We start from the raw sequence: 26488 nt of genomic DNA, 5'->3' as shown, positions 1-26488 counted from the left end.
ATGTATTGTGTGTACTAATGTTGTAGTATTATTAGTGTAGTGTTGTGTTGTGTGTGCTAGTGTTGTACTGTACTAGTGTTGTATGTGTGTATACTAGTGTAGTGTGTATTGTGTTGTACTAGTGTTGTGTATTGTGTGTACTAGTGTTGTATTGTGTGTACTAGTGTTGTGTTGTATTGTGTGTACTAGTGTTGTGTTGTATTGTGTGTACTATTGTTGTGTATTGTGTATACTAGTGTTGTGTAGTGTGTGCACTAGTGTTGTGTAGTGTGTACTAGTGTAGTGTTGTATTGTGTGTACTAATGTTGTATTGTGTGTACTAGTGTTGTGTCTAGTGTACTAGTGTGTATTGTGTGTACTATGTGTAGTGTTGTGTTGTGTGTTGTGTAGTGTAGTGTTGTGTTGTGTGTACTAGTGTTGTGTGTGTGTGTGTACTAGTGTTGTGTGTTGTGTACTAGTGTTGTGTGTGTGTACTAGTGTTGTGTTGTATTGTGTAGTACTAGTGTAGTGTTGTGTTTGTGTTGTGTACTGTTGTGTGTTGTATTGTGTGTACTAGTAGTGTGTGTGTTGTGTACTAGTGTTGTGTATTGTGTGTGCTAGTGTTGTGTTGTGTGTACTAGTGTTGTGTATTGTGTATACTAGTGTTGTGTAGTGTGTGTACTAGTGTTGTGTATTGTGTGTACTAGTGTTGTATTGTGTGTACTAGTGTTGTGTATTGTGTGCACTAGTGTTGTGTAGTGTGTACTAGTGTTCTGTTGTATTGAGTGTACTAATGTTGTATTGTGTGTACTAGTGTTGTGTTTTGTGTGTACTAGTGTTGTGTTTTGTGTGTGCTAGTGTTGTGTATTGTCCGCACTAGTGTTGTGTAGTGTGTACTAGTGTAGTGTTGTATTGTGTGTACTAATGTTGTATTGTGTGTGCTAGTGTTGTGTTTTGTGTGTGCTAGTCTTGTGTATTGTGTGTACTAATGTTGTATAGTGTGTGTACTAGTGTTGTGTGGTGTGTACTAGTGTTGTGTATTGTGTGTACTAGTGTAGTGCTGAAAGTAGTGTTGTATTGTGTGTGCTAGTGTGGGACTGAAAGTAGTTTTGTATTGTATGTGCTTGTGTAGTGTTGTATTGTGTGTGCTAGTGTTGTGTTATATTGTGTGCACTAGTGTTGTATTGTGTGTACTAATGTTGTATTGTGAGTACTAATGTTGTATTGTGTGTACTAGTGTTGTGTATTGTGTGTGCTAATGTAGGACTGAAAGTAGTGTTGTATTGTATGTGCTTGTGTAGTGTTGTATTGTGTGTGCTAGTGTTGTGTTGTATTGTGTGTGCTAGTGTAGTATTGTGTGTGCTAGTGTGTTGTATTGTTTGTGCTAGTGTTGTATTGTGTGTACTAGTGTTGTTAATTGTGTGTACTATTGTTGTGTTGTATTGTGTGCTAGTGTTGTGTACTTTTATGTTAGTGTTGTGTATTGTGTGTGCCAGTGTTGTGTTGTGTGTGTTAGTGTTGTATTTGTATTGTGTGTACTAGTGTTGTGTTGTATTGTGTGAGCTAGTGTTGTGTTGTATTGTGTGTGCTAGTGTTGTATTGTGTGTACTAGTGTTGTGTTGTATTGTGTTTACTAGTGTTGTGTTGTATTGTGTGTACTAGTGTTGTTGCATTGTGTGTACTAGTGTTGTATTGTGTGTACTAGTGTTATGTTGTATTGTGTGTCCTAGTGTACTGAAAGTAGTGTTGTATTGTGTGTACTTGTGTAGTATTATGTGTACTGGTGTAGTGCTGTAGGTAGTGTTGTATTATAAATAGTGTTAACTTGTGTCATTGTCTAGTATTGTAGGTAGTACATGATTTTATGTAGTGTTATATTATGTGGATAGTTAATGATGTACCTGCAGTGATTGCTGTTGATGCTATTGCAGCTGGACCAGGCCCAGTCGGCCATCTTGTATTACCAGTTCATGATGAAGTCCAACCCAACGAACCCAGCCATGGAGCACATCCTGGACATTGACACCTACAACCTGATGATCAGCGCTTGGGCAAAACAGGTCAGACAATGAGTCACTGCAGCGTTAGAAATATTGTCTGTAGGCCAGTGACAGGTAGATCTTGTGCCGGTTGTTTCTAATTTGTAAGGTTCTTACGGACAGCTGTTAATTTACAGGTTGATTTTTGTTTGTCATGACAAGGTGCAGTTAGTTTTTTTATGTTAAGAGTTATGTGAGTTCTACAACTGTAGTCTGTGGGTCCTGATGGTAGCCTGGCAATGTTATTTATTTCAGCTGCTGAATCACAGACAGGCGCATTATCTTATGATTGTGTGGGTTTCCTATGGTACAGGGTATTCTGTGGACAGCTTCCAGCTGGTTCCTGTGCCATTGCCTTGTTCAGTGTTCTCCACCCCCTGTAATATGGGTACTCTCATGAGTCTCAATAGAGTAGGTCAGAGGATGGCTTTTGTTGCTTTCTTTGGGTTTTAACATTCACATTGCTGTCCTGTATGATGCTCATGTTTGATGTTACCTGATGTTATTGATGTTGAAGGGGCGGTGGGGTAGCCTAGTGGTTAAAGCGTTGGCTCGTCACGCAGAAGACCCAGGTTCGATTCCCCACATGGGCACAATGTGTGAAGCCCATTTCTGGTGTACCCCTTCCTGATATTGCTGGAATATTGCTAAAAGCGGCGTAAAACCATACTCACTCACTCACTATTGATGTTGAATGAACATAGCTCTGAGTGGCATTAAACCACACACACTCACTGTCCCAATAGTTTCTTGGAAACAGTGGAAAACAGTCATATTCTTCAGACTCGTGTACAGCTTCCAGACTATTAGAAGTACTAGAATCTTTAATTTACTAAGAAAGTTCAATTCGAAATATACCACGTTATATATGATGGCAGCTTGTATTTATGTTGCTTCAGGGAAACATGGCTAAGATCAAGGACCTGTTCACCTTCATAAAGAAAGATGGCCTTGAGCCGACCCTGCAGACATACATCGCCTGCCTGGAGTGTCTCCATCACCAGGAGAAGCTGGACATGGATCTGTGTAGAAGTATTATTGACGATCTGGAAAAACAGGTAAGCTCTAACCATGGTTTATTGGAGCTTTGCACTGAAAGGTGTCAGTAATTTGTAAGCAGTTAGCTTTGCCTTCATCCTTTTATACATATGGCGGTTATTCTGTATAGTTCATATACATGAAGCAGGGGCCTGGTTCCAGTTGAGAGTGACCAATGAGCATTTAGCTTACATCAAACGAATGGCAATAATTTTTCCTTATCCTTACTCATGCTTAATTGCTTGTCTTCTTCTTGCGAACTATAGTGGAACACTTGAATCCCCTTTTGAAGCTCCCTTCAAAAAAGTGGACGTAAAATCACTCACCCTAGTAGTCTCCCTTTCCCCCATCTTTTGGCACCAAAAGTTGGTCACATGATCGGCCATGCTTGTCACTCTCTCCTTCTTCGCCCTAGTGGACGGTTGTGAGAGCTCCTGGGACCCCTATACGGCATATATCCTTTTAATTTTAGGCTTTTATACTAAATTAGGCTGTATAAGGGCTTTAGCAAGAATTTACCAGCAATATGGTTTGAAATTTATTCTAAATTTGTCCCTTTTTCATGTTGTTGACAACATTTGCATTGGCCGTGTGGCTGACTGTGCTTCAGTATCAGACAATGGTAGAGTTCGCACTTAATTCATGCATCGAGTTGGTTTCATTTTATCTCCTTGAATTTTTATAAGTAGCCTCATTTTAATTGTTGACTGAATGTAGACATAGTTCATGGTCACACGAAGCTGTGAAGTATTGTTCAGGATGTAAGAGTAAAAGAGATCTTTTGATTTCAGGGTCTGGAACTGGAGAACATCCTCAATGATTGTCTGCTGAAGAAGGAGGAGCTTGAAGCTGTCATGCAGGTGGGTGGCTTATTGAGTGGATGGAGTCATGGATGAGTGAGTGAGTGAGTGAGTGGTCGATAGAGCAATTGATAAGTGAAATTTTGTGGGTGTATGGAACAACAGTTGAATTAGTGAGTGGACAGAGCCATTGGTGAGTTGAGGGCATGGACAGTGTGAATGGTGAGTAAATGGGTTAGGTGGCCTTTATAGTTATGGTTTCGCCAGGATGTGTGAAATTTAATGCCCTGATTTGACAAAAATAACACTCATACCCGTGAGCTTTTACATTTTTTATTGTCTCCATTGATTATGATTTGTTTCCAAAGCAAAGATTCTTGTCCTACTTCATAAATTAATTCAAAGACTAATACCAAGTGATCTAAATTTTAACATTTCATAGAATAAACCACACAGTAAGTGAAGAACAGGGGAGGTGGGGTAGCCTAATGGTTAATGCATTGGCTCGTCACGCTGAAGACCCGGGCTCAAATACCCACATGGGCACAATGTGTGAAGCGGCGTAAAACGAAACTCAGTCAGTCAGTCAGTAGTGAAGAACATCATTTTATTTCATTATATTTTTTTTGTCTGTTTGTTCTCTTCTTAGTCAGGGATGGAGATGAACAAAATATAAAAAAGTATGAATGGCCTTGTAATGAAAATGGTTGTTTAAACAGCATAGACACAGATGCCATTTCCGTTTTCCCCAACAGGTGATTCTCCAGGTGAAACAGGGGTTTACACCGCGTCCAGGGCCAGACTTTGAGCCATACAACGGACCCCTCCTGGAGCCCCTCAACCAACCCAGTGATCAGGTAGGCAGGATACCCAGGAGAAGAATTCATGCTCTGGAAGTAGTTTGTCAGGTGATCTCTCTGAAGTCTCGGCACCCATGAAGATCCGGGTTAGAATTGATCTTCAGTAACCCATGCTTGTCGTAAGAGGCGACTAATGGGATCGGGTGGTCAGGTTTGCTGACATGGTTGACACATGTCATCGTATCTTAAATGTGTAGATCGATGCTCATGTTGTTGATCACTGGATTGTCTGGTTCATACCCAACACTCCACCACCCTGTCATACCCAACACTACATTATTTATAGACCGCCGCCATGCAGCTGGAATATTGCTGAGTGCGGCGTAAAACTAAATTCACTCACTCACTCACTGAAGTGTCGGCCATTCAGAACTATTAGAAACAGAGTAAAAACTGCTTCATACAAATATGGACTGCAAGACCTTACAGCTAAACCATGGTACAGACACACTCAAGTACAATAAATGAAACTGCAAGGTTGACCAGGTACACAGGCAGTCTGAATACTATACCTTACACATGGTTCTACACCATATGCCATGCACAGTTTTTGTGTACAGGTGGTGGAACACAATCCCTATGCTGGAGTTGTGTCCCCTGACAGGTTCTCCCAGCAGATGAAAGCTCAGTTGGAGCGTGAGCTGAAGGGTACCGTCACAGTCAAGTCCATCTCCTCCCGGCCCAAAGTTACCAAGAAGATGAAGGACTATGTGAGTTATCTCTCATGAACCTGTGAAGATCCGGGTTACGATTAGTCTTCAGTAACCCATACTTGTCATAAAAGGCGACTAAATGAAGCAGGTGGTCAGGCTCACTGACTTGGTTGGCACATGTCATTGTATCCCAATTTGTAGATCGATCCTCATAATGTCTATCATTGGATTGTCTGGTTCAGACTTGATAATTTACAGATCGCCAGGGTTTCAATATTTTTCCTTATCTGACTCATGCTTCTGCATTGGTTTTGCTTGTCTTCTTCTAAAGAATCCCTGATAAAAATGACATTAAAGAACCTATTTTTCCTTATCCTGACTCATGCTTATTGCTTGTATCTCCCAATTGAAGTTCCCTTCAATCAATAAAAATCACTCATTAGTACTGACCACGAGTTACCTCCCTTCCACAAAGCGGAGCGAGAGAGCCACCTGAACCCATGTGCCTCACTCTCTCCTTCTTAAGCCCAGTGAGCTGGTGGTGAGGCGCCTGTGTCTCCCAACACACTATATCCTTTTAGTTTAGTACCTCTTATACTTAGTATAGAGGTGTAACTAGTATCCTTATTCAACTTGCATTGATTATTAATGGTGTTTCTGCTGTTTTATTCACGGTTCGCCGTGATTGTTCAATAGTTCACGTTAATGAGAATCTGCACAGATTGTAAACTACGTTATTCGCTACTGATCCACATTTAAAATGCCCTAGTTGCATTACTCCATGTTCTTTTTTTTCTCGTTGTAAATTATGTATTAATTTACCAATTTCTGCCTTTGATAAATATTTATGTTCCGTTTTTAGGCGGAAGGCAGATAAATCTTGCAAACAATCTTCAGTCATGGCTATTAGATCAGAAGCTAATATTCCCTGTCAATGTTGACTGGCGACCGCCACCCGGCTGGTGGCATGCCTGAGTTCCCTCGGAGAATAAGCGTGGGGGGCGAGTCCGCTATGTCCAAGCAGCGACCTGCATCTCAAGACCTGCCGTCTTCTCAGTCTAAGACTAGGAAAAGCGTCCATATCATCACATACGTTTGAACCCTAGGTCTACAGCTTCGTCAAAGGAAATCTACAAAATCTAATAATTTTGCCTCCGATGGTTTACCTATCACAGAATTATCTTTATATGATGATGACATTCCGATTATCATTCAGATGCTCGTCATAAGAAGCGTCTTGTTTCTGCGACTGTTACCTCAGCGCAGATTAGCACACAAACCGGAGATGCCGACACTATCACCAGAAATTTTATCTGAGGGTCCGTCACCTCTGCAGAGAGACATCCCTCATCAGCATGAACTGCTTCAGGCGACTTGATCAACCAGATAATGAGGGTGATGGAAGACCGCTCACGGCTTACAGAGGCCTCAGAGCCACGGGCCTCAGAGCCCACCCCATATCAAGTCATACAGGGCCTCAGAGCCCCGCCTTGGCTTCAGCGTGGGGCCTCTGAGCCCATAGGCGCGCCTCAGCGCTGAAGGGCAACCCTGCCGGGGTGAGCTCTTTGCATAAGGTATCCCAGGCGCCTCCGTGAAGGAGCTAGAGCCTCACCTTTTGCAAGAGGCTTGTGAGAAGGAGGCTTCGCCCGAGCACGCACCTTGTCATGCATGAAGGCGTAAGCGAAGCAAGCTCATATGTCGATCACGGACACTGACTCGATACATTCGCGAGAAGGTCGCGAAGGCTAAGTGGCTCCAGTTCTTCATCGCCTAGAAGATCTACATCGCCTAGAAGAGCCGTGAAGCCCCAGCGTTAGCGAAGCCCCAGCGTTCGGGAAGATATAGTAGAGTTAGCGAAGTCCCCAGCGTTCGCGGAGGTGTCTCCTCAAGGTCTCCTTACACTAGCCACTTTCGTCAGTCCGTTCATCACAGTCCTCTCATAGATCTTCCCTATAGATCTAGGACTCCGACATGTGACCCTCGTCAAAGAGGAGGAAAGTATCATTTTCTCAGATGCTGAGATTAGATACTGGATGGTGAATGAGTTACAGCGTGTTTTTTCATCGAAGAGCGAGAATTCAACTCAGACTTACGTCATGAAGAATGATGATGTAGACTATTTCACCTTACCTCCTATTGATCCGATTGCAGCGGTACCAGCTAATCTGGATACAGCCTGCTCCAAATCTTCGGAAGCCCAAGCGCAGATCTGCAGACAATTCTATTACGGAATTGAACAGCAACCTTGTTACAGCGAATAAAACTCATATCGTCAGCGATTTCTGAGGAAGAAATATGTACAACAAGTTCAGCTTTAATTCTACAATTATGGCGATACATTCATGTATACAGTCTACAAGTTGACAACTTGCAAGTTTTATTAAACCTTTATATAAGGAAGTCGGAATTATCTTCAAGACTGAAGTTACTTTCCACGACAGCCAGGGAAATAACCTACCCAGCATTAATATTACAGGCGAGGTATTTGGGCGGAGGTTTTAGCGTTTACCATTAACCCTCGAAACGTGGTTACTTTCGGGTAACCGGGGAAGCTACGGTGAAGACCGACAATTGTTCTAATATCAGCGGCGGCACTATATTATACAAGGTTCCTTTTCCTGCTACACGGTGACATCACAGCGGGTACTCTACAGAATCAAAATGCCTTGTTCTGATTGGACCCGTGATGGACAGCGCCCTACACAGAGGTCGAGCATAGTTCACAGTTCAAGACTTAGGTTGCAAGTGACAACATTATCTCAGTGAGCATCGTCAAAGGACTTATGGCGAATTTTCCTCGGCGACGGTATACAAGTGGATCCAAATCCACAGCGTCTCAGACTACAGTTGAATTTCATCATCAAGACCAAGAGATTGAATGTTTTGTAAGCGTCTCCTTAGTAGAGCGAATCGAAAACACATCTGTGCGTGAGGCAGCGTCACTACAAGGTTGGGGAGCCCACCTTACCGGCAGGACAGCCTCAGGTCTATGGAGCAATCAAGAGAGCAAATGTCACATAATCTGCTAGAGATGCAAGCAGTTATAAATGCCATAAGTCACTGGAGCAACCTACTACAGAGCGCTCAGATAATGGTTCACACAGACAATTCAACACTGGCGTTTTTTATGTGAACAAACAAGGTTCAACTAGGTCACAGAACCTACTGACTTCGATGTTTCAGACTGTTCGATCGAATCGACAATCTAAACATACCGTCAGTACTTGCCACATTCAGGAGCATAGAATGTATTAGCAGGCGCTCTCTCTGGGCTATACCTACCGTCGCCCGACAGAATGGATGCTCCACACACAGGGAAATAGGATCTCCTCTGATAGACCTATTCACCACTTTCGGTTCAACAAGCAACTGACAACATTAAGTATCGCCAGTGCCAGACCCACTAGCATGGGCAGCGGACGCACTAAGCAAGTCTTACAGAAAATCAGTCAAATGCAGAGCCTCCATCTGATTTGGTCGCCCTACTGGCTAGCGAGAACTTGGTTTCCAGATCTCATACAAGAAATCGGGAAAACTAATTCTTCAGCTCCACTAGCGCTCAATCTATTGATACATCTGCACACCAAACAAGTGCACGATACACCAGAAGCATTCCAACTTCGCATTATGGATTGTATCAAGGCATGTCTGAATAAGAGGTTATTCTGCCAGGCGGCTACAGCGGTCACGCTTTGCACTGCGGCGTAACTTCGACTTCGTAACTTATCACGATGACAAATGGCACAGTTTTGTCAATTACGGCTGCTAAGAAAGGATTTACAGCCAGATATGCTACACATCCTCAAGTGGCAGATTTCTTATGTTATCTACGTTAAACTAAGAATCTAAAAGGCTCAACCTTGTCCATTTATCTGGCAGCTATAAGTTCTGTCATACTATGAGGCCGGCGTCAAGTTGACAAAAGCGCCAGAGTTACTCGGTTTGTTACAAGCGTTCGATTGGAGGATTAGAAGCGGAAGTTTCAGCTCCAGCTTGGGATCTAATATAATGCTCCAACACCTCACTAGTGAGGTTTTTTGAACCATCGCTATCTACATCGTTTGAATCACTGACCCACAAACCTTGATCCTGTTAGCACTAGCTACGGCCACCAGGATGTCAGATTCCGCGCACTGGATTACTGAGAGAACTGCGCTTTGATGATTTTCATAACATAGCTCATCTGGGACTTAGCTGGGATTTTATAGGGAAAACCAACTGCCAGATCAACCAGACAGATTATTCCACGTCCCAGCTCTCTCATCCATACTTGGACCGCATGATACGATGGATCTATCACTATGACCAGTTCGTACACTGAAAATATATCTCCAACGATCCAAATAGAGCAGGGGATATTCAAGAGATTATTTATCCCTATATCTACAGCTACGCAGATGGAAGTCTTACGTACTACTATCTCTATCTGGATCAGAACTGTCATACTACGTGCCTACAAGGCTGTAGGATAGCGACCCTCAAGAGCTTCTAATCCTCGCGAAATTAGGCTAGCCTCAACTCTCACTCTACATGGGAATTGTTAGATTTGAATACCATAATGGAGGGATGTTTCTGGAGATCTGATATGGTGTTTGCCAACCACTATCTGAGAGATATCACCACCAAGGAAGTCTCAGGTATCCACCGTTTCGGTCCCATGGTCCTCGCTCAACAGTTGACAGTTCCACGGAGAAGATAAGTCTATCTTACAGATTTTATACTTATCGGATAACAGTACTAATAGATACATGCTATCTATATATTTTGCTTAAGTTTAATTTATTATCTTAAGCTCAGTACTATGGTGTTTATATCATACTATATATAAGCTAACAACTCTACGGAGTTTGTTATTATATATTTAGCTTAAGTTAATCATATCTTAAGCTCAATTCTATGGTTACATTATAATGTATTAGCTAACAAACTCTACAGAGTTTTTGCTATTATATATGTAGCTTAAGTTTATTCATATCTTAAGCTCAGTACTACGTTTATATCATATAAGTATATTAGCTAACAAACTCTCAAGAGTTTTTGCTATTATATATTTTGCTTAAGTTTCATCATATCTTAAGCATTATGGTTACATTATGACATGTATTAGCTAACAAACTCTGTTCCACGGAGTTTTTTGCTATTATATATTTAGCTTAAGTTTCATCATATCTTAAGCATTATGGTTACATTATAACATGTATTAGCTAACAAACTCTACGGAGTTTTTTGGCTATTATATATGTAGCTTAAGTTAATTCATATCTTAAGCTCAGTACTATGTTTATATCATATAAGTATATTAGCTAACAAACTCTAAAGAGATTTTTGCTATTATATATGTAGCTTAAGTTAATTCATATCTTAAGCTCAGTACTATGTTTATATCATAAGTATATTAGCTAACAAACTCTAAAGAGTTTTTTGCTATTATATATTTAGCTTAAGTTTATTCATATCTTAAGCATTATGGTTACATTATAAAATGTATTAGCTAACAAACTCTACGGAGTTTTTTGCTATTATATATGTAGCTTAAGTTAATTCATATCTTAAGCTCAGTACTATGTTTATATCATAAGTATATTAGCTAACAAACTCTAAAGAGTTTTTTGCTATTATATATTTAGCTTAAGTTTATTCATATCTTAAGCATTATGGTTACATTATAAAATGTATTAGCTAACAAACTCTACGGAGTTTTTTGCTATTATATATTTAGCTTAAATTTATTCATATCTATTTAGGTAGCTCAAGTTAATTATATCTTAAGCACAGTACTATACTCATATCATAAAGTATATTAGCTAATAAACTCTAGGGAGTCTTTTGCTGTTATACGGTACTGTGATTCTATATCATACTATATATATGCCTACAACTCTTAGGAGTTCTACTATTATATATATGTTCAGCTTAAGTTTCAATCCTTAAGCTCAGTCATATGTTCAGTTCATGACATGTATTAGTTAACAAACTCTCAGTAATTGGTTACTATTATACAGCTTAAGTTATAGTTATATCTTAAGCACAGTTATATTATAGCTTATATATATGCATATTGTAAGCTTAATACTTTGGTTCATTATAAAAGTATTCACTATAAACTATCAAGAGTTTATACTATCACATTAATGGCTTCAGCTTACTTAATGTTATATATACTTTATTATATTCAGTAAATTGTAATAACCCTTATATGGCAGCTGATAAGTTAACAGCAGGAATTCTTCAGTTCAGTGCCTTTATGAAGTTCCCATAGGGTTATTGCAATCATCTCAGTTCAAATCACTAATTAGTAAAATCCAAAGTATATATAATCCCACCTCCTTATCCGTAGGGATTCTACAAGCAATAAGCATGAGTCAGGATAAGGAAAAATATGAAATTTTTAGAGTAAAATTAATATTATATACTTATCCTGACTCATGAGGTAAGCCCTCCCATCCTCCCCACATAACACTTTGGATTTCCCTGGAAATTCAGGTGTTGGGCTCAGTATATGAGGAGAGAGTGAGGCACATGGGTTCAGGTGGCGCCCTCGTTCCCGAGCTTGTGGAAGGGAGGTAACTCGTGGTCAGTACTAATGAGTGATTTTTTATTGAAGGGAACTTCAACTGGGAGATACAAGTGTTCCACTAGGTTCGCCAGAAGAAGAAGACAAGCAATAAGCATGAGTCAGGATAAGTATAAAATATTAATTTTACTCTAAAAATTTCATTTTTGTTCTAGCGTAAGAAACTGGACGCTGTGAGAAGTCAGTGGCGGGATATGTTCAAGAAGAGTCTGGATAAAAAGGTCCGCTACTTGACACGCAAGTCTAAAGGTGAGTCATGCTGTAATGTGAAATCCGCTACTTGACATGCAAGTCTAAAGGTGGGTCATGCTGTAATGTGAAATCCGCTACTTGACACGCAAGTCTAAAGGTGAGTCATGCTGTAATGTGAAATCCGCTACTTGACACGCAAGTCTAAAGGTGAGTCATGCTGTAATGTGAAATCCGCTACTTGACATGCAAGTCTAAAGGTGAGTCATGCTGTAATGTGAAATCCGCTACTTGACACGCAAGACTAAAGGTGAGTCATGCCGTAATGTGAAATCCGCTACTTGACACGCAAGTCTAAAGGTGAGTCATGCCGTAATGTGAAATCTGCTACTTGACACGCAAGTCTAAAGGTGAGTCATGCTGTAATGTGAAATCCGCTACTTGACACGCAAGTCTAAAGGTGAGTCATGCTGTAATGTGAAATCTGTTACTTGACACTCAAATCCAAAGGTGTCATGCTGTAATGTGAAATCTGTCACTTGACACGCAAGTCTAAATGTGAGTCATGCTTTAATGTGAAATCTGTTACTTGACACGCAAGTCTAAAGGTGAGTCATGCTGTAATGTGAAATCTGTTACTTGACATGCAAGTCTAAAGGTGAGTCATGCTGTAATGTGAAATCTGTTACTTGACACGTAAGTTTAAAGGTGAGTCATGCTGTAATGTGAAATCTGTTACTTGACACGCCAGTCTAAAGGTGAGTCATGCCGTAATGTGAAATCTGTTACTTGACACGTAAGTTTAAAGGTGAGTCATGCTGTAATGTGAAATCTGTTACTTGACACGCAAGTCTAAAGGTGAGTCATGCTGTAATTTGAAATCTGTTACTTGACATGCAAGTCTAAAGGTGAGTCATGATGTAATGTGAAATCTGTTACTTGACACTCAAATCCAAAGGTGTCATGCCGTAATGTGAAATCTGTTACTTGACACGCAAGTCTAAAGGTGAGTCATGCTGTAATGTGAAATCTGTTACTTGACATGCAAGTCTAAAGGTGAGTCATGATGTAATTTGAAATCTGTTACTTGACACTCAAATCCAAAGATGTCATGCTGTAATGTGAAATCTGTTACTTGACACGCAAGTCTAAATGTGAGTCATGCTGTAATGTGAAATCTGTTACTTGACATGCAAGTCTAAAGGTGAGTCATGATGTAATTTGAAATCTGTTACTTGACACTCAAATCCAAAGGTGTCATGCTGTAATGTGAAATCTGTCACTTGACACGCAAGTCTAAATGTGAGTCATGCTGTAATGTGAAATCTGTTACTTGACACGCCATTCGTCACCACTCGCCCCTTTCCGTAAACTCCAAGAAGACTCGTCCCCCACTCGATGCTTGTTATGTGCGAAAATACGACAAACCAATCAGAACGCGCTTAAATGAGCGCGGTGCTTTGATAAAAATAGTCCCGAGAACTTAAATTGTTTATGGCATATGTCATCGTTTAAAAAATCATGAAAAATATATATCTTCATATTGAAAGTACAAAGAACGTAGCTAAAAGGATTTTGCTGCCTGTTATGAAGTTTTTAATAAGAATCATGCGAGTGACGGTGAGAGATTCAAATACACACACGTGCGTTTGTTGACATAACTGCTCTCATGGGTCCAACTGAGTGTATTTCTGACGATCTTGCGGGCTTGTTATGGAGATTGTACGTGCGCTTCGACCAACTTTAGGAAATGTAATTATAATCGCTACCAGTTTCAAAACAATAATATCGTATTTGTATATAACTAATCAACCTTAATCTTTAACATTGGGCTTATATTTCATATCTCTGGGGATATTTTAGTCTGACTGTTTTTTGGTCATTCATATTTTTTTCAGCGAATTCATTTAAAATTCCACCAGGGGTGTGACAGCAAGGTTACACGAATGTTCAGTTTGAGAAATATTTTATAGTCATTTTTGAGTATCTGCTTTGGGATTTAATGTAGCTCAATTTTGTTTATTTTATTTGTATATTCAATAAAACCATTCTAATTTGTGATGATTAAACCCTATTAAGAAGCCTATTAATTAACATAATTGGAAATATAAGGTGAACAGCTGGTAATAAATACATTAGAATATGTCTTTAACAAATATGTTTTTCTCCTTCTTCTAGTTGTATCAAAGAGGTTTAATTCTTTAAAATAAATAAGTGGAAAAAAACAAATACAACAACCTAGCAATACAATGTACATGTGCTTCGGTGATTTTGAGAAACATTGGAATCAAACAGGGATAGAGTTATCGTTCTTGTTTGAAGTAGTTCTGATGTTCATGCGCCAATATGAAATCCTTCCAGAGGGGCACGAGTCGCTATTCGGCTTGTCCCGGAATAACACGAGTTGGTCACGAATGTTGACACGCAAGTCTAAAGGTGAGTCATGCTGTAATGTGAAATCTGTTACTTGACATGCAAGTCTAAAGGTGAGTCATGCCGTAATGTGAAATCTGTTACTTGACACGTAAGTTTAAAGGTGAGTCATGCTGTAATGTGAAATCTGTTACTTGACACGCCAGTCTAAAGGTGTCATGCCGTAATGTGAAATCTGTTACTTGACACGCAAGTCTAAAGGTGAGTCATGCTGTAATGTGAAATCTGTTACTTGACACGTAAGTTTAAAGGTGAGTCATGCTGTAATGTGAAATCTGTTACTTGACACGCAAGTCTAAAGGTGAGTCATGCTGTAATGTGAAATCTGTTACTTGACATGCAAGTCTAAAGGTGAGTCATGATGTAATGTGAAATCTGTTACTTGACACTCAAATCCAAAGGTGTCATGCCGTAATGTGAAATCTGTTACTTGACACGCAAGTCTAAAGGTGAGTCATGCTTTAATGTGAAATCTGTTACTTGACATGCAAGTCTAAAGGTGAGTCATGATGTAATTTGAAATCTGTTACTTGACACTCAAATCCAAAGGTGTCATGCTGTAATGTGAAATCTGTTACTTGACACGCAAGTCTAAATGTGAGTCATGCTGTAATGTGAAATCTGTTACTTGACACGCAAGTCTAAAGGTGAGTCATGCTGTAATGTGAAATCTGTTACTTGACACGCCAGTCTAAAGGTGTCATGCCGTAATGTGAAATCTGTTACTTGACATGCAAGTCTAAAGGTGAGTCATGCCATAATGTGAAATCTGTTACTTGACATGTAAGTTTAAAGGTGAGTCATGCTGTAATGTGAAATCTGTTACTTGACACGCCGGTCTAAAGGTGAGTCATGCTGTAATGTGAAATCTGTTACTTGACATGCAAGTCTAAAGGTGAGTCATGCCGTAATGTGAAATCTGTTACTTGACACGTAAGTTTAAAGGTGAGTCATGCTGTAATTTGAAATCTGTTACATGACACGCAAGTCTAAAGGTGAGTCATGCCGTAATGTGAAATCTGTTACTAATGTAATGTGAAATCTGTCATTATGTGTCTGTTACTATGATACTCATACTATAAAAATAATACCTATATCTTTCATCTGTTTTTAGTCGTGTGTTGTGTTTCCAGGTACCCATGGAGTGTCCCCCCTGCCTTATCTGAAGTTGCTGCCTCCAGACGAATATGTCGACTGCGTGTTCGCGGTACGTACAAGATGACCTTCAGCAAAATATACTTGTTGTAAGAGGCAATTAATGGAACTGGGTGGTCCGGCTTGCAGATTTACTTGATCTATCTTTGTGTCACAGTTCCTTAGATTGAAGATCATGATGTCGATCAGTGGATTGTCTGGTCCAGATTTAGTTAATTATAGATCTTTCTGAATTTTTTTTTGAAAATTGCTGTTTGGGGTTTTAGACAATAAGCAAGCATTGTCAATATCAGATATCAGTACAGATGTAGTGATGTTATTTCAGGAGATGGAGAAGATTGCGTTGTTTTCGGAGTCGTTCAGCCCCAGCATGGGAATTCTGTCTAAACAACTAGGCTACAGCATCTACAACAAGTTCATCAGGCACCAGAACACCAAGAGCAGGGCTGACGAGAAGGTGGGACAGGGTGGGGTGCAGGGGATCCTCTGTGGTTCTAAGTGATACTAGGTTGCTGTGTCGGGATAAAATGGTCTGAGAATCACTTGACAGGGTGTGAGATGAGATTAGGGAATGACCAGATGGGATGTTTGGAGGTGACAAGAAGTGTTGTCAGTTTGGTATGACAGGGTGGTGGGGTGTTTGGGTATGACAGGGTTGTGGGATGTTTGGGTATGACAGGGTTGTGGGATGTTTGGGTATGACAGGGTTGTGGGATGTTTGGTATGACAGGGTTGTGGGATGTTTGTGTATGACAGGGTTGTGGGATGTTTGGGATGTTTGGTATGACAGGGTTGTGGGATGTTTGGGTATGACAGGGTTGTGGGATGTTTGGTATGACAGGGTTGTGGGATGTTTGGTATGACAGGGTTGTGGGATATTTGGTATGACAGGGTTGTGGGATGTTTGGGTATGACAGGGTTGTGGGATGTTTGGTATGACAGGGTTGTGGGATGTTTGGTATGACAGTGTGGTGGGATGTTTGGGTATGACAGGGTTGTGGGATGTCTGGTATGACAGGGTTGTGGGATGTTTGGTATGACAGGGTTGTGGGATGTTTGGGTATGACAGGGTTGTGGGATGTTTGAAATGACAGAGTGGTGGATGTTTGGTATGACAGGGTTGTGGATTGTGGGTATGACAGTGTGGTTGGATGTTTGGTATGACAATGTGGTGGATGTTTGGTATGACAGTGTGGTGGGATGTTTGGTCTGACAGTGTGGTGGATGTTTGGTATGACAGTGTGGTGGATGTTTGGTCTGACAGTATGGTGGGATGATTGGTATGACAGTATGGTGGGTATGACTGTTGGGTGTGGTAGGTATGACAATGTGGTGGGGTGGTGGGTATGACAGTGTGGTGGCTATGATGGGGTCGTGGGATGTTGAGTTTGACACTGTGGTGGGCGGTGGGTATGACAATGTGATGGGGTGGTAGGTTTGACAGTGTGATTGGGTGATGGATATGACAGTGTGTTGGCTATGACAGGGTGCTGCGTCGTTTGGTATGACAGTGTGGTTGGATGTTTAGTCTTACAATGTGGTGGGATGTCTGGTATGACAGTGTGGTGGATGATTGGTATGACAAGGTGGTGGGATGTTTGGTATGACAAGGTGGTGGGATGTTTGGTATGACAGTGTGGTGGTTTGTTTGGTATGACAAGGTGGTGGATGTTTGGTATGACAAAGTGGTGGGATGTTTGGTATGACAGTGTGGTGGATGATTGGTATGACAAGGTGGTGGGATGTTTGGTATAACAAGATAGTGGATGTTTGGTATGACAAGGTAGTGGGATGTTTGGTATGACAGTGTGGTGGATGATTGGTATGACAAGGTGGTGGGATGTTTGGTATAACAAGGTGGTGGGATGTTTGGTATAACAAGATAGTGGATGTTTGGTATGACAGTGTGGTGGGATGTTTTGTATAACAAGGTGGTGGGATGTTTGGTATAACAAGGTGGTGGGATGTTTGGTATAACAAGATAGTGGATGTTTGGTATGACAAAGTGGTGGGGTGTTTGGTATGACAGTGTGGTGGATGATTGGTATGACAAGGTGGTGGGATGTTTGGTATAACAAGGTGGTGGGATGTTTGGTATAACAAGATAGTGGATGTTTGGTATGACAAGGTAGTGGGATGTTTGGTATGACAGTGTGGTGGATGATTGGTATGACAAGGTGGTGGGATGTTTGGTATAACAAGGTGGTGGGATGTTTGGTTTAACAAGATAGTGGATGTTTGGTATGACAGTGTGGTGGGATGTTTGGTATAACAAGGTGGTGGGATGTTTGGTATAACAAGGTGGTGGGATGTTTGGTATAACAAGATAGTGGATGTTTGGTATGACAAGGTAGTGGGATGTTTGGTATGACAGTGTGGTGGATGATTGGTATGACAAGGTGGTGGGATGTTTGGTATGACAAGGTGGTGGGATGTTTGGTATGACAGTGTGGTTGGATGTTTAGTCTTACAATGTGGTGGGATGTCTGGTATGACAGTGTGGTGGATGATTGGTATAACAAGGTGGTGGGATGTTTGGTATGACAGTGTGGTGGATGTTTGGTATGACAGTGTGGTGGATGTTTGGTATGACAAGGTGGTGGGATGTTTGGTATGACAGTGTGGTGGGATGTTTAGTCTTACAAATGGTGGGATGTCTGGTATGACAGTGTGGTGGATGATTGGTATGACAAGGTGGTGGGATGTTTGGTATAACAAGATAGTGGATGTTTGGTATGACAAGGTAGTGGGATGTTTGGTATGACAGTGTGGTGGGATGTTTGGTATAACAAGGTGGTGGGATGTTTGGTAGAACAAGATAGTGGATGTTTGGTATGACAAGATAGTGGGATGTTTGGTATGACAAGGTGGTGGGATGTTTGGTATGACAAGGTGGTGGGATGTTTGGTATGACAATGTGGTGGAATGTTTGGTATAACAAGGTGGTGGGATGTTTGGTAGAACAAGATAGTGGATGTTTGGTATGACAAGGTAGTGGGATGTTTGGTATGACAAGGTGGTGGGATGTTTGGTATGACAATGTGGTGGGATGTTTGGTATGACAGTGTGGTGGGATGATTGGTATAACAAGGTGGTGAAATGTTTTGTATGACAAAGTAGTGTGATGTTTGGTATGACTAGGTGGTGGGATTTTTGGTGTGACAGTGTGGTGGGATGTTTGTTATGACAGTGTGGTGGGATGTCTGGTATGACAAGGTGGTGGGATGTTTGGTATGACAAGGTGGTGGGGTGGTGGATATGACAGTGTTGGGTGTGGTGAGTATGACAAGGTGGTGGGGTGTTTGATATGACAGTGTGGTGGGATATTTGGTATGACAGTGTGGTGGATGTTTGGTATGACAGTGTGGTGGTTTGTTTAGTATGACAGTGTGTTGGGATGTTTGGTATGACAAGGTCGTGGGATGTTTGGTATGACAGTGTGGCGGATGTTTGGTATGACAGTGTGGTGGGATGTTTGGTATGACAAGGTGGTGGGATGTTTGGTATAACAAGGTGGTGGGATGTCTGGTAGTACAGTGTGTTGGATGATTGGTATGACAAGGTGGTGGGATGTTTGGTATGACAAGGTGGTGGGATGTTTGGTATGACAGGGTGGTGGGATGTTTGGTATGACGAGGTGGTAGGATGTTTGGTATGACAAGGTGGTGGGATGTTTGCTATGGCAGTGTGGTGGGGTGGTGGATATGACAGTGTTGGGTGTGGTGAGTATGACAATGTGGTGGGGTGGTGGGGATGACAGTGTGTTTGGTATGACATGGTGGTGGGATGTTGGGTATGACAGGGTGGTGGGTGGTGGGTATGACAATGTGATGGGGTGGTAGGTATGACAGTGTGGTTGGGTGGTGGGTATGACAGTGTGGTGGGAATGACAATGTGGTGGGGTGATGAATATGACAGTGTGTTGGGTATGACAGTGTGGTGGGATGTTGGGTATGACAATGTGGTGGGGGATTGGGTATGACAGTGTGGTGGGTAGTGGGTATGACTGTGGTGGGTATGACAGTGTGGTGGTTATGACAGTGTGGTGGGGTGGTGGGTATGACAGGGTGGTGTGGTGGTGGTTATGACAGGTTGGTGGGGTGGTGGGTATGACAGGGTGGTGGGGTGGTGGGTATGACAGTGTGGTGGGGTGGTGGGTATAACAAGGTGGTGAAATGTTTTGTATGACAAAGTAGTGTGATGTTTGGTATGACTAGGTGGTGGGATTTTTGGTGTGACAGTGTGGTGGGATGTTTGTTATGACAGTGTGGTGGGATGTCTGGTATGACAAGGTGGTGGGATGTTTGGTATGACACAAAGGTGGTGGGGTGAGTGGATATGACAGTGTTGGGTGTGTGGTGAGAGTATGACAAGGTGGTGGGGTGTTTGATATGACAGTGTGGTGGGATATTTGGTATGACAGTGTGGTGGATGTTTGGTATGACAGTGTGGTGGTTTGTTTAGTATGACAGTGTGTTGGGATGTTTGGTATGACAAGGTCGTGGGATGTTTGGTATGACAGTGTGGCGGATGTTTGGTATGACAGTGTGGTGGGATGTTTGGTATGACAAGGTGGTGGGATGTTTGGTATAACAAGGTGGTGGGATGTCTGGTAGTACAGTGTGTTGGATGATTGGTATGACAAGGTGGTGGGATGTTTGGTATGACAAGGTGGTGGGATGTTTGGTATGACAGGGTGGTGGGATGTTTGGTATGATGAGGTGGTAGGATGTTTGGTATGACAAGGTGGTGGGATGTTTGCTATGGCAGTGTGGTGGGGTGGTGGATATGACAGTGTTGGGTGTGGTGAGTATGACAATGTGGTGGGGTGGTGGGGATGACAGTGTGTTTGGTATGACATGGTGTGGGATGTTGGGTATGACAGGGTGGTGGGTGGTGGGTATGACAATGTGATAGGGGTGGTAGGTATGACAGTGTGGTTGGGTGGTGGAGGTATGACAGTGTGGTGGGAATGACAATGTGGTGGGGTGATGAATATGACAGTGTGTTGGGTATGACAGTGTGGTGGGATGTTGGGTATGACAATGTGGTGGGGGGTTGGGTATGACAGTGTGGTGGGTAGTGGGTATGACTGTGGTGGGTATGACAGTGTGGTGGTTATGACAGTGTGGTGGGGTGGTGGGTATGACAGGGTGGTGTGGTGGTGGTTATGACAGGTTGGTGGGGTGGTGGGTATGACAGGGTGGTGGGGTGGTGGGTATGACAGTGTGGTGGGGTGGTGGGTATGACAGTGTGGTGGATATGACAGTGGTGGGGTGATGGGTATGACAGAGTGGTGGGATGGTGGTTATGACAGTGGTGGGTATGACTGGTGGGTATGACAGTGTGGTTGGGTGGTGGTTTGTATGACAGGGTGGTTGGGTGGTGGTTATGACAGGGTGGTGGGATGGTCTGTATGACAGGGTGGTGGGGTGATGGGTATGACAGGGTGGTGGGATGTTGGGTATGACAGGGTGGTTTGTTGATTGTGCAGGTGCTCAGTTGTTTATGTAATCAGCTACAACAGGCAATAACTGTTCTGTTTGTGCTGCAGATCGGCCAGTTGTACCAGCAATACGCACAGCACTACAATGACAAAGACTTCCCCTTCTCCAACCACAGAGAGTGCTGGCATCACATCATCACCAAGGAGGGCATGTGGTCATCATTGGTAAGTACCCAGTAGTTACTGTTATATAGGGGGCGGTCGGGTAGCCTAGTGGTTATAGCGTTTGCTCGTCACGCCTGAGACCCCGGTTCGATCCCCCACATGGGTACAATGTGTGAAGCCCAAATTGTGGTGTCCCCTGCCATGGTATTGCCGGAGTATTGCTAAATGCAGCATAAAACTAAACTCGCTCACACTCACTGATATATAGTCGGCTGCTGGCTAGCCTAGTAGTTAAAATGCCCCTCGTCAATGATGTTCTGTTTAATTGTTGTTGGTTAGTTTGTCATTTAGCTCAACACAGTATTTCCTCTTAGTTATCAAGTTATCAAGTTGATATTATTGCTTTTATGATGAATGTGATCACAATAACACACAATCAACCATGGTATGACATTTTCATTTGGATCAATTTCTCAGTTGTCCTGTGTGTTTTTTCAGGATGTTCCATCAAAACCCTGGCCAGACCACATCATGAAGTCAGTAAGTGTTACCTAGCAATCTCTCATCCTGTCATTGTAGGGGAGGTACACTAGTTATGTTGTTCTCGCGGCAGGCGAGTTACACTAGTTATGTTGGGTGAGGTGCAATTGGGTTTAACGCTGGCTTGAGAATATTTCGCTCATATGACGACGTACATGCGTGTGTATGTGTATGTGCGGCTGCTTGTACTAGCCAAACTTAAGCTGGTTTTATAGTGCTAGCCCACTGAGATACCATGCCGCAGTGAAGCATGAATACCTCACTCAGACACATTATACTGACTCCGAGCCGACCGGTCCTTGTTGTACCCATTAATGCCGAGCGCCAGACAGGGAACAACAAGTACCATATTTTAACATCTTTTGGTATGACGTAAAACCCAATTTCACCTCACCTCACTCATGCTGTCACTGTGCCTGCCCACTCCCTCCAAGCTATCATAATTTGCTCTGTAACCTAAAATCAGTCAGAGATTATCCTAAAATTGTCCATTTCGGTCTGATAAGTCAATGTTCTCTTTCTTTCAGTTATCCTGAGATTTGTTTCCAAACTACACTCTCCCTTGGATTTGTAATTTAACCATCATCACTTAACTGGCCATTGTCACCTGCATGTTTTGTCTGTCCACAGATTGGGAAGACCCTGTTCGATGTCATCCTGTATGACATGAAGATAGATTCAAATTTATTCAGGAACACATATGAAAGGTGAGGACAAACCTGGGTCTTAAACTCATAACCACACATATCTGCCATGTAGGTCATCAGTTGGAGTAGGTCCCCAATAGTGAGTAAGTTTAGTTTTATGCCACACTCAGCAATATTCCAGCTATGTGGCGGCTGTCTGTAAATAATTGTGTCTGGACCGGACAATCCAGTGATCAACAGCATGAGCATCTATCTACGTAATTGGGATACAATGACATGTGTCCTTCAAGTCAGTTAGCCTGACCACCCAATCCTGTTAGTCGCCTCTTACGACATGCATGGGTTACTGAAGATCAGTTCTAATGGAGATCTTCACAGGTCAGGTCCTATGCTGAGGAGAATAAGATGGACTGAGAGGCCAGGCTTGGGGACTGATTGATAGCTTATCAAATAAATATCTATGTGGATCACATGATCTGGATGAGTGTGTTGCATTGTGTGTCCAAACTGGCTGGGATGTTGCTCTTAATTTCAATCACTAGTATATGGTCCACTGTTGATTACTTAAGCCGTATTTACAGGCTGCCATAATATAGCTGGTATATTGCTGACTGTGTGGCTGTTTGTCATTGTCAGCAATATGCTATTGTACTATATCATAGGGATACCCATGAATTGGTCTTCAGCAACCCATGCTTGTTGTAAGAGGTGACTAACGGGATTGGGTGGTCAATCATTGTATCTCAAATAGGTAGATCGATGCTCATGCTGTCAATCATAGTATCTCAAATAGGTAGATCGATGCTCATGATGTTGATCAGTAGATTGTCTGGTCCAGACTCAATTACCTACCGACTGTCGCCATATAGCTGGAATATTTCTGAGTGCGGCATGAAACAACAAACCAACATGGACATCAGTTGCTTCAGTTAAGTTATGAGGTTCTTTGATTACATTCAGTCAGTTTTATGAAGGGTTTATGTTTCTCTTGATCACACTACATGAGACTTTCATTGGTATCAAATCAAGGCTGACGATTATACTACTTTTACCATATGCTCTGTTTGTAGGAAGATGGTGCCAGCCTTCTACTCCGTGTACAGAACATACGGGCACAGAATGATTGAAGAACTGAAAGTAAGTACACTTCTCTGTCTCCAGCAGGGAAATCCTGTGATGCTCCAATTATGTTGTGACAGTTTTCTGGGTTTCTCTTGGGACTCCCTCAGCAGTCTGTTCTCCAGATTGACCTAAAGTGTGCACAGAAAGAATACCCAGAATACCCAGGACGTCATGTTGTGACCGTTTTCTGGGTTTCTGTTGGGACTTCCTCAGCAGAGTCTGTTCCTCATATTGACCTAAAGTGTGCACAGAAAGAATACCCAGGAAGTCACCATGAATCTTTTCACCAACAGCTGACGAAAATGGATATTCACTAGTTTGTATGTTGTTTGAGTGTCATCGTTTTGTTTGCTGTCAGCAAGGAAGTCTTGTCCAGGCAATCCGGTGATCGACATCATGAACATCAATCTGGATATGATGATATGCAAACATGTCAGGAAATCTGACAACCAGATCCCCTGTTAATTGCCTCTTACAACCAGCGTGGGTGGCTAATGACCACTTCTAAACCAGGACTTCATGTTGAAGTATGTAGTCATCGTAATGCCAGTGGCATGGATTATTGCTTGCACTGTTACTAACTGATTAATCGGGCCCTGATTATTTTCATGATTATTTACATGAACATCACTTCAGAGTTAAAATGACAAACTGTCTCAGGACGTAATGTGGTGTAATATGGCGTCTCTGTCTTTCCAGCCGAATCCGACCTTAGTGCGTGTCTATCAAGGAGCTGACCTTGATGAAATGACCTTTGACACCAGTGACCTCCCAATGCTGGTTCCACCGATCCCCTGGGTGTCTATGAATCATGGGGGATTTCTGCTGGGATCAGGTACATATTCCTACCGTCTGTCATTAACTATGTACAGGTATAGAGTAATGTGTGTCCTTGAAGGTAATAATCAAATATGGGTTTCCACATTAATTGAAAATTATGACAGTTTTTTTATATCTCCACTTGAAGATATGTTTCTGTAAGATACAACCAACCTCTTTCCACCATGACTACTTGTTTCTTTCCCAATATTAAGAAACACGCCCCATTACTATAGAATCCATTAGCTATCAGAGTTTCTGTTTCTCTTGTCATTTTGAGTAAAACCATGTTTATCTGTGACAACAGTACAACTTGTGCGACGTCCTGACCACTTGAACAGACAGTCTGACCGCCTGCAGAAAACCCCGGTCAGCAGGATCCAGGCCGTGCTGGACTCGCTAAACAATCTCGGAGCATGTGCTTGGATCATCAACAAACCTGTAAGTACCTGTCACATCACACCTGTATGTACCTGTCACATCACACCTGTATGGTACATACTTGTCACATCACACCTGCAGATAACTGACACTTTACCCCAGCAGCCACTGGACACATCACACCTGTATGTACCTGTCACATCACACCTGTATGTACCTGTCACATCACACCTGTATGTACATGTCACATCACACCTATATGTACCTTTCACATCACACCTGTATGTACCTGTCACATCACACCTGTATGTACATGTCACATCACACCTGTATGTACCTGTCACATCACACCTGTATGTACCTGTCACATCACACCTGTATGGTACATACTTGTCACATCACACCTGCAGATACCTGACACTTTATCCCAGCAGCCACTGTACACATCACACCTGTATCTACCTGTCACATCACACCTGTATGGTACATACTTATCACATCACACCTGCAGATAACTGACACTTTACCCCAGCAGCCACTGGACACATCACACCTGTATGTACCTGTCACATCACACCTGTATGTACCTGTCACATCACACCTGTATGTACATGTCACATCACACCTATATGTACCTGTCACATCACACCTGTATGTACCTGTCACATCACACCTGTATGTACCTGTTACATCACACCTGTATGTACCTGTCACATCACACCTGTATGTACCTGTCACATCACACCTGTATGGTACATACTTGTCACATCACACCTGCAGATACCTGACACTTTATCCCAGCAGCCACTGTACACATCACACCTGTATGTACCTGTCACATCACACCTGTATGTACCTGTTACATCACACCTGTATGTACCTGTCACATCACACCTGTATGTACCTGTCACATCACACCTGTATGTACCTGTCACATCACACCTGTATGTACCTGTCACATCACACCTGTATGTACCTGTCACATCACACCTGTATGTACCTGTCACATCACACCTGTATGTACCTGTTACATCACACCTGTGTGTACCTGTCACATCACACCTGTATGGTACATACTTGTCACATCACACCTGCAGATACCTGACACTTTACCCCAGCAGCCACTGGACACATCACACCTGTATGTACATGTCACATCACACCTGTATGTACCTGTTACATCACACCTGTATGTACCTGTCGGGGCAGTGGGGTAGCCTAGTGGTTAAAGCGTTGGCTCGTCACGGCGAAGACCCGGGTTCGATTCCCCACATGGGCACAATGTGTTAAGCCCATTTCTGGTGTCCCCCGCCGTGATATTGCTGGAATATTGCTAAAAGCGGCGTAAAACTAAACTCAGTCAGTCAGTATGTACCTGTCACATCACACCTGTATCTACCTGTCACATCACACCTGCAGATACCTGACACTTTACCCGGGCAGCTACAGGATACATCACACCTGTATGTACCTGTCACATCACACCTGTATGTACCTGCCACATGACACCTGTATGTACCTGTCACATCACACCTGTATGTACCTGTAACACCACACCTGTATTTATCTGTCACATTATACCTGTACATACCTCACACATCACACCTATGTTGTGTCGTTTTTTTACTTTCTCTATGTATTTGATCAT

General features: G+C 42.3%; 1 protein-coding gene across 1 annotated transcript in view; it reads left to right on the top strand.

The window, feature by feature from the left end:
* LOC124291161 (DNA-directed RNA polymerase, mitochondrial-like) overlaps positions 1–26488 on the top strand; it is a 158848-nt gene that overhangs the window by 5172 nt on the left and 127188 nt on the right. The window contains 14 exon segments of the mRNA XM_046728094.1: positions 1911–2039; positions 2918–3076; positions 3848–3916; positions 4612–4713; positions 5277–5426; positions 12099–12192; positions 15699–15772; positions 16046–16177; positions 21275–21391; positions 21830–21871; positions 22502–22578; positions 23589–23655; positions 24340–24475; positions 24767–24900. Of these exon segments, the coding sequence (XP_046584050.1) occupies positions 1911–2039; positions 2918–3076; positions 3848–3916; positions 4612–4713; positions 5277–5426; positions 12099–12192; positions 15699–15772; positions 16046–16177; positions 21275–21391; positions 21830–21871; positions 22502–22578; positions 23589–23655; positions 24340–24475; positions 24767–24900 (1482 nt within the window).

This window comes from Haliotis rubra, unplaced genomic scaffold (assembly GCF_003918875.1).
Source record: "Haliotis rubra isolate DU_JTF1 unplaced genomic scaffold, ASM391887v1 Scf484, whole genome shotgun sequence".
In the NCBI taxonomy this organism is placed as follows: Eukaryota; Metazoa; Mollusca; class Gastropoda; order Lepetellida; family Haliotidae; genus Haliotis; species Haliotis rubra.
Note: the sequence above shows the minus strand (reverse complement) of the source record. Positions and strands in the feature narration are given on the sequence as shown.